The sequence below is a fragment of the Miscanthus floridulus genome, chromosome 9, assembly GCF_019320115.1.
Source record: "Miscanthus floridulus cultivar M001 chromosome 9, ASM1932011v1, whole genome shotgun sequence".
Classification (NCBI taxonomy): domain Eukaryota; kingdom Viridiplantae; phylum Streptophyta; class Magnoliopsida; order Poales; family Poaceae; genus Miscanthus; species Miscanthus floridulus.
Genome location: NC_089588.1, coordinates 129255018 through 129264392, shown reverse-complemented (window position 1 = coordinate 129264392; position 9375 = coordinate 129255018). Strand labels below are relative to the sequence as shown.

The following is a 9375-nucleotide window of genomic DNA, read 5'->3' as shown; positions in this document are numbered from 1 at the left end:
CTGTGTCTTGTTGAGCTGCCGCGGCTCGGTTGCGGTCGAAAGCTTTTACTCTCGGTGCGTCGTGGTCGAGGTCGGAGGGCAACACAGCTTCCGCTCCGTAGGCCAGGAAGAAAGGTGTGAATCCTGTAGATTGGTTTGGGGTCGTTCTTAGGCTCTAGAGGATCGCTGGGACCTCTGCAACCCACCGCCCAGCGTGTTTGTTGAGTCGGTCGAAGATGCGCGTTTTGAGTCCTTGGAGGACTATGCCGTTGGCACGTTCAACCTAACCGTTAGTTCATGGATGTCCGACCGAAGCCCAATCGATTCTGATGCTGTATCCATTGCTAAAGTCTTGGAACTTCTTTCCGGTGAAGTTAGTCCCATGGTCAGTGATAATACAGTTAGGAATGCCGAATCGGTAGATGATGTCAAGGAAGAATTTGACCGCCTCTTCCGAGCGGAGATTGGTAATGGGCTTGGCCTCTATCCATTTGGTAAACTTGTCGACTGCTACGAGTAGGTTAGTAAATCCGCCTCGACCTTTCTTAAGAGATCCTACCATGTTGAGGCCCTAGACCATGAATGGCCAGGTGATTGGGATGGTTTGGAGCTCTTGTGCTGGCAAACGGGTTTGCCGAGCGTAAAACTGGCATCCTTCGCACCTGCGGACGACCTCCTCTGCATCTCGTAGTGCGGTGGGCCAGTAAAAACCTTGGTGAAAGGTTTTTCCGACCAGGGACCTTGGGGCCGCATGATGCCCGTAGATCCCAGAATGGACCTCGAGGAGGATCTATTTTCCCCAGCTGGCGAGGACGCACTTCATGAGTACTCCTGACAGACTCCGTTTGTAGAGTTCATCACCGAGCACGATGAAGGTCTTGGTGCGTCGAGCGATTCATCAGGCTTCGGTTCTTTCAGGTGGGAGAACCTCCTCGAGGAGGTAGGCGAGTAGCGGTGCTCGCTAATCGGTTTGATCGAGTGCCAATATAGCGATGTCTGCGGGTGACGTCCTTATAGAGGTACTGGGGTCAGAGCCCCCGAGCGCCGGCTAGTTGTCGGGGTGTGTCTGGGTCGGACCTTCTAGGATGTGGGCGGACGTCTCGTGGGCATCGTTGATGAAGACTCTGCTCAGGGACAGATCTCGCCTGGCGGCCAGTTTTGCGAGGAAATCAGCGGCGTCGTTGTCCCTTCAAGGGACATGATGCAGCTTGATTCCCTAGAATTTGTCCTCGAGCTTACGCACCTCTTGGCAGTATGCTATCATGAGGGGACTTTTGCAGGAGGATTCCTTCATGGCCTGATCAATGATTAGTTCTGAGTCACCGCGGACGTAGAGTCACGTAGCGCCGAGCTCGATGGTGATGCGTAGTCCTTTGATAAGGGCCTCGTATTCTGCGGCATTGTTTGAAGCTGAAAAGTGGAGGCGGATGGCGTAGCGGAGCCTACTCCCATCTGGGGAGATCAAAACCACTCCAGCCCCCGAGCCAGGCGCCATTACGGACCTATCGAAGTAAATTGTCCAGTACTCGTGGGAGATGTCCTGGGCCGATAGCTGGACCTTCGTCCATTCGGCGACAAAGTCCGCGAGAGCCTGAGACTTAATCGTGGTGCGGGGGGTATACCTGATGTCATGGCCCATGAGTTCAAGGGCCCACTTAGAGATTCATCCCGTGGCGTCACGATTGCGGATGATGTCTCTGAGTGGGTATGAAGTGACGACTGTGACTTTGTGGTCGGTGAAGTAGTGTAGGAGCTTTCTAGCGGCCATTAACACGGCGTATAGTAGTTTCTGCACCTAGGGGTACCGGACCTTGGGGTCGGTAAGCACTTCTCCGACGAAGTATACAAGTCGCTGCACTTTGAGCTGGTGTCCCGGTTCCTCCCTCTTTACGACCAGGGCGGCGCTCACCACATGGTTACTTGCCGCGACGTAGAGGAGGAGGGGTTCTCCCTGCTTGGGAGCGACGAGGATTGGGGCCGACGTTAGGAACATTTTGAGGCTTTCAAGAGCCTGCTGGGCTTCCTCAGTCCAGACGAAGGCATCCGTCTTTTTGAGGAGCTTGTAGAGCGGCATCCCCCATTCACCGAGCCGGGAGATGAAGCAGCTTAAGGCAGCTAGGCAACCGGTGAGTCTCTGCACGCCCTTGACGTTGTGTATGGGGCCCATGTTGGAGATGGCCGTGATCTTTTCGGGGTTGGCTTCGATGCCGCACTTGGATACAATGTATCCCAGCAGTTTCCCCTTTGGAACCCCGAAAACACACTTTTCAGGATTCAGCTTGATGTTGAACCTTCGGAGGTTCGCGAACGTCGCGGCCAAGTTTGCAATCAGGTCGCAAGCTTGAGCCGTTTTGTTACAAATGAGAAGGAGAAAGGAGGGGGTATACAAGAGGTTCGGAAGGCTCCGACCGGAAGGGTTGTGGTCGGAACTGGGTGGTCCTGCGGTTGGGAGTGTTGATGTTGATCTAGTGAGTCTGAGCTTGAAGAAGTCGATCCCCCCTCTGGTTGGAGGGAGCACATCCCCTTTTATAGATGAAGGGGATGGCTCTTTACAGGTGAGAGGGAGAGAGTACAGATATTTCTAAGCCTTGCTGCCTACGGTGATGAAAACTGGATAATGGTTGAAGCCTCCCAATACTGTCGATGTCGCTGTAGGATGTTAGATGTGTACGGAAGGTCGAGCTATCTTCTTCAGGAAGGATGATGCTGGTACCTGCAAAATACTTCTAGATGCCTAGTGGCATGTGAGGAGTTGTGCTATGTTCACCCGGTATGGCAAATCCTGGAGCCCATACCGTAATTGGTGTCCAGAGACACACGGAGGGGGCTTACCATATGGGAGTTTCTAGCGGCCCCTACAATACTTTGTGTCAGGGTGGCTGCAGAGCACTGCTTCGTGCAGGGTATGGTCCCTGGTACAGTGGTGTTGACTTGTGAGCCATGCCTTGCCTTTCTCCGCACGCCTTCTGGTTCTTTCCGAGTGGGCATCCCTGGTCGGATGGTCCCCAGTCGGAGAATAGCGATGAGCAGGGTTTTCTATGAATCCCAGTAGGAGACACGGGGTCAGAGTCGGAGGCGGTCCTCGGATCATGCTTTCCGAGTGGAGGCCGTGCGGAGGCGGCCGGGGCCTGACGCTAGCGCTTCGATCGGAGAGGCCGTTCGGAGCTAGCCTGAGCCTAAGCTAGTGCTCCGGTTAGAGAGATGGGCCGAAGGTGGCCTAGGCATGAAGCGAGTGCTCCGGTCTGTTGAGTTCAGACTCTTGGGCCGGTCCAGAAGAAGAAAAGGTCGTTCTTCTGGGCCGAGCCTTGGCGTGGAAGCCGGTCCCCGAGGGACCCCGGGTTTATGAACCCGACAACATGCTTGAATGGGAACTTCGAAAGAAGCATCCAATCACAATAAGGCCAATTTATGTTACGACGAAAGACGTCTTGTCGGTGCACAAGTGGTATGCCCATGACCAGTTCAAGCCTGAGAACCAAGTTAAAAAAGTCCCATCACAGGCTTCTGAGGAGGCCGTCACTAGCAAACTCTACCAAATAGCAAAGTAGTATCCAAATGTTGATGCCATCAAATAGTCAAAGGATTGCCCGAAAACATATAAAAGAGGCAAGCCCTTTCTACCAAACCGGGACATCCACCGCCTACCACTTGGAATGAGAAGGTTTCATGATTGGTACTTGCGTGTTCTCCTAACGAGCATAGACCTCATACAAGCATGCTTCACCACCGGCACATTTGGAAGCCCAGCCAGGAAAATTATATTTGACTTCAATGACATGCATACATGCTTTCACCTCGGAGCAATGGAAATGAATCTATCGCACGTGGTGCCTGTAAGTCCTTGTCCTCCCGATATGATATGAATGTAATTTTTAGATTTTGTTGTAACTAACCCATGCCATGATTTGTAGAATGCAAGTGCACATTGTAAAACAAATGCCAAGTGTGAAAGCCGGGTATATAGACCCTCAAGCTATAGCACAAATAAATTTTAATTACCCTAGATAGTGAAAACTGGATGACAAAAAAGCTAGCTGTTGGAAAGATCATTCGGGAGAAAGAGGACATCCGTGCGAAGAAACTAAGGCAAAAGCCCCTTAAGGTTTCGGCATACATTACCCTGGCTTTTAAAAATCTACAACAACAATCTACTATATGGCTACCATACAACTTCGAGTAAGTTCAACTCTATACTTAAAGCTTTGTTCGATATATTTTATTCAATGCAAAAGAGCTTATCTAGTTCAATGATTAAATCCATGCAGCAACCACAGGATTTGTATAGGCGTCGATGTCGGGAGGAGCATGTCATGGGTCTTTGATTCAATAGATAGGGATCCGGTGACATACAAAGACTTCATATCGATTCTCAAGACGTATACATATCGACAATCCTCATTAGCTTATATGTTTGTATACATAGTTGTAACGTTCACTTTTGGATACTAACAAGTTGTATTTGCTAAAATAATTCAAACAGGGCATTTAGGTTCTATGTCAATCAACATCACGGAAGGCATGATCCAGTAAGGAAGGAAAGGCTGTGTATAAAAACACTATGTGCGGTAAGTGTAACTTACTTTAGTACTCCATTACATGGCTGTCAAAAGCATTACTTAATATTTCCATATGCAAAACACACAGTGCGCCAAGCAGAAGCTTGCGAGTGTACATTGTGGATACTATGTATGTTATATGATCTTTGTGCACATATTATGCTTACAACCATAAATTATCCGATGACCAAAGTGCTTACTTCCTAGTGAAGAATCATAGAAGGATAGATGTGTCATAGACTCTCACGTGACAGATTATAAACAAGTGACTTATGTACAAATCAAACGAAGGAACCAACCATCGATGCAGCACAGTACATGTTACATCGATATAGGACATAGGAGACTGGAAACAGAGTATCGACTGGTGGCCAGAAACAGAGTCGGTGCAGCCAGTGACTGAAAAAAACTACGTCCGTTATGTAATGGATTCAATGATGGAAAATCAGTATGTGCTAAAACAGGTTTGGTAGTTTCATACATCAGCATAGTTGTTCGCATAATGGAAATACGACGGTGCTGTACCAGATATGTCTCTCTCAGGAATCACAAAGTTATTTGTTTGACGGAAAGTGGGCTAACACATTTTCAAAATCTGTGCACTCGAATGGCTGACACGCACGAGCAGCAACAGTGACACCATCGGCTAGGATAGGACAGAACAGGTTGGAGAGAGTACTTACATACACTGTACGCATGCAGATCCAAATTCGTATCTCCTCAAGACACATTATTATTGTCTCCCCCTGAAAATTCGGATAAAGCTAATAATTAATTAAGTAGAGACAAGCAAGTGCTGTATATATATAATATATGCCAAAATGGAGACAGAACTGTAACAAGATAGAAACAAATAATGAGATATTAACTTGATCGGAACTACAAAATTCTCGTCGTACCTGATGAATATGGTATATTCATATAAAACGTGGGATGGTTGGGATGGACGTTGCATGCGTCTCTCAGTGCAGCCAACACACTCCCCACAACATGCACGTCTTCATGGTCGATGTCCCCTTTGAGTTCCCGAAGGGAAGGCATGTACTCCAAGCCAATATTCCCACAGTAGTCACTGTAGTTATCTTTTAGAGCCCGCAGACAGACATAAAGGTTAAGCACTTCAAGATTTGGCATCACGCCAGAGGGTACAACTTTTTTGGATTTGTTGCCTTTTCTAGAGGCAAAGGGCATAGCATCCTCTCCATTCCACATATGCAATGAAACGCTAGTGTCCTCGTTGGGCTGCTCAAACAGGACCATTGCATTGGTCTCAAAGTACCTCAACTTCTGGAAGAAGCTGATATCACCAGCGTTAATATTGCTTGCTGTTACCGTGGACTTTGTTCTCAGGCTGAGATAACAGAGCGCCGGTAACCTAGCAAGGAGTTTCAGATCCTGCTCATCCATAGTAATCACAATCAGCTCCAAGTAGGCCAGGATGGGAAGAGCTGATGGATTAATGCATGACGGCAATTTGAAAAATATAATTCCATGCCATATCAAATAATGGAGATGTCGTGGGAGCACAAAGCCTGCTGCTTCCCACATGGCTGTATCTGCGCGCCAAGCTGAACCGTGCACATATATATGCTGGAGCTTTTGCATATTGCTTAGAGACTCCACAATATCTCCCTGCATGCTCTCGTCCGCCCCTTGAGTGCCAAACACGAGCACCCTCAGTTCTCGCAGGCTGGCAAGCTCCTTGAAAAATCTCTTGGGCTTATCACTGCAACCATTCGATATTCTTAGCTCCTCCAGGGAAACCAGCTTCCCAATCCCATCCGGTACCTTTTTGTCAGCACATAACCGGACCAGCTCTGTTAGGTGCACAATGCTTGCTGGCAATGTTCCCTCCACATCGAGTGTTTGCAGTAACTTTAGATTCCCTAGTTGTATGGGGAGCTCAGGGGAACTACCCTTGAATCTTATCCTAAGGTACCTCAAGTGAAGTAAATCACCAAGCTGCTCAAGGTGGCAACCTTTCTCAAAGCTGCAGTGTACTATGTCCAGCACACGCAAAAGTTTAAATCTCAAAAACTGGTCCCGGCTATCAATAAAACACTTGAATGCGGTATATGACCTCACTTTTGGCATCCCAGTAACCATTGTTTTAGAATTAATGTGCTCGGTTATTCTGCTTTGGTTGGCTAACCGACGGACACTGCTTGGTGCAGGTGTTCCTTCAACATTATCACCTAATATAGCAATAAAGTTTTCATCAGATGAAAGCTTACGCATTAGATCAAGAACCATATCATGAACACGACAGCTTTCTACTCTGCCATTCCACATGCTCTCGACTGGCTGGATCAAGCTTCTATTAATGAGATCATTGAAATATCTTTCTCCAAGCTCAAATAATCTTGTTCCCTGTTTCCCATCAATAAATCCTTCAGCTATCCACTTCCATATCAAAGAATCCTTTTGGATTCTATAATCTTCTGGATATGTACTTAGATATAGTAAGCATGTCCTCAAATGTGGAGGCAGATCATAGTAGCTAAATGAAAGTATTGTCATAGTATCTTCAACTTCCCTGTTATCTGTAGTATGAAAACCAATAGAGTTGTAGACCATTGACCATTCGCATTCTGGTTTACCAGCCAACAAACTAGCCATTGTGATGATTGCTAATGGTATACCAGCACATTTCTTTAGTATTTTCTCAGAAATGTCATCTGGATGGTTATCAGGGAACTTTTGGTCTGCTCTAGATAACCTTGTATAAAATAATTTCATGGAGTCATCATAGGAAAGTTGTTTCTGCTTGTAAACCTCACCAGATGCTTTGGCAACATCAACATTTCGAGTAGTTGTTATTACTTTACTTCCAAGATTATTCTGAACAAGTGCTAGTTTGATTGCTTCCCAGGTGCGTACCTCCCATACATCATCAATAACAATAAAATACCTATCCACACCAAAGTGGAAGAACCATTGGTTAATAAAGTTTGGAGCTTCTGCAGAAGCAAGGAATTTGCTAAGATCAACGGAAGTCAGCATGACACAAAAAACACAAGGTCGCGTTAGTAAAAATAAAACACATGACGGAAGTTGCGATGGTTAATGGTCAAGGATAATTTCCTTTGCGGTTCTAGTATTTTCCTTTGCGTTTTTTTAGCACCCAAGGTAATTCTAGATTCTAGTAGGGATATTTGTAGAAACTACACACCAAGTGGCCTATTTGATGAAAACTTCATATTTAAGGACACTTCATTACACAGAACTTACTCAACTATGGCCATGTTGCAAACATAGGCAACCCTAAGCCTAAAACGTTGTTTTTCCTATTACTTATAGTTTCAGAAGGAACACATTTTCAAAATCTAAGCTCGTAAAACTGTTTATGAATTTACTTAATTAAACTATGATGCTTAGAAGTGCTAAATGCATTGTCCTTTTTTATAGCTAGTGAAGTAGTCTAAAAGCTGCATACTTAAAAAAAGAGCACTCAGGGCATGGAGTGGAGAAAATCAATCTCAAGTAGTCTCGCATAAATGATGTGGAGATAGCATTTTTAGGATAACATACGACATAGTGTAGCATCGACTAACTGAGGAGCAATATCTTAAAAGCACAGGCTAATTACAATTTACAATTGGATGTCTGTGTTACCTCTTTTTCTTTAGGAATTCTCGGAGTTGGTGAATGAGGAGCTCGACGCCTCTCTCAGTGTTGTGAATGTCCTTATGGTTTTCACTGTCAAGATGAAAGAGAATATCCTTGAAAACTTTTACCAAGTCTTGATCCCGACCGATTGAAACGAATGCCCCGCAGTCGTACTGCGACTTAAGCTTGTCATACACCGCTTTGGCAAGAGTGGTTTTACCCAATCCTCCAACTCCCACAACTGAAACCATCTTCATCTTCTTATTGGAGGCATCATGATCCTGTTGGGATTGATTCAGCAAGGATATGAGCTCGTCGCTTGACTTGTCGACGCCAATAAGTTGTGTCACTTCTTTGTACATTGCTTTAAGGCGAGGATCAATAGTTGACGTTGCTGCGAGTGGCTTGCACATAATCTTATCAAGTTTGTATTTCTTACGATTGTTGGCCACCTCCTCGAGACGCTTTGTTATGTCCTTGATCTTTGCTGCAATATCACGGCGAGCCTTGGCCTTGCTGAACAGCTCACCCATCTTGGTCATGGCAAGTTTGAGGTTGCTGGAGTCGGCATTGTTCTTGCCGCCGTCGACGCGAACGAGGAAGGTGTCGAGGACATCCTCCATGTCGTAGGATGCCTCCCTGACCTCGCGCGCCCACAACTTGACCTTCTCGTCGAGCTGGTCCGATGGCACATCCGAGACCTTGTGGAGGAAAGCGTAGATGTTGTCCAGCTCGCGGGAGAGTGACTCCACTTGCTTCTTCACGCCCTTCTGGAGCTTATACTCGTCGTGGAGCAGCTTCGCAAGCTTGGGGGCGAGGCTTCCCAGCGCCGCTGTCACCACACTCATGCTTCTACCCTTGCTTGTTTCAGATCTGAGTGTAGTGGATTCATAGCAGCAAATAAGTCTGATGGTTGTTTCACATCTCTTTGTTACAGCGCAAAATCTATGACGAGGCAGGATTTTATTAACCAACAAAATACTACTCCCTCCCTCAAAAAAAAAGATGTTATGAGATGTGTACTGGTCAAATTCTTTTAAGTTTGACTAGGTTTGTAGAAAAAATATTAGCAATAGTTATATATTTAAATAAGTTTATTATAAAAATATATTTACAGATTTATCTAATAATACTATTTATGTATTATAAATATTAATTTTTTTTTATATATATTTAAATAAGAGTTGACTTCTCAAGAAGTGATAACATCTTTCTTCTGTGGACCGGGAGA

At 45.9% G+C, this 9375-nt stretch overlaps 1 protein-coding gene across 1 annotated transcript; it reads right to left on the bottom strand.

The window, feature by feature from the left end:
* Positions 1 to 1774: 1774 nt before the first annotated feature.
* On the bottom strand, positions 1775 to 8992 carry LOC136480912 (disease resistance protein Pik-2-like). Its single transcript, XM_066478339.1, has 3 exons — positions 8151 to 8992; positions 5464 to 7446; positions 1775 to 2270 (listed from the first exon to the last, which is right to left on the bottom strand). Exons 1-3 carry the CDS (start codon positions 8990 to 8992, stop codon positions 1775 to 1777), a joined length of 3321 nt encoding a protein of 1106 aa, XP_066334436.1.
* Between the last annotated feature and the right edge of the window lie 383 nt (positions 8993 to 9375).

Bases quoted from the DNA above. Each gene is read 5' to 3' on its own strand.
- LOC136480912 (XM_066478339.1), bottom strand. From the start codon at position 8,992: ATGAGTGTGGTGACAGCGGCGCTGGGAAGCCTCGCCCCCAAGCTTGCG. The intron at 7,447-8,150 runs GTAACACAGACA...TGGTGTGGATAG, and splicing joins GAATTCCTAAAGAAAAAGAG to GTATTTTATTGTTATTGATG. The intron at 2,271-5,463 runs GTTTTATATGAA...GAACCTCCGAAG, and splicing joins GTCCATCCCAACCATCCCAC to GTTCAACATCAAGCTGAATC.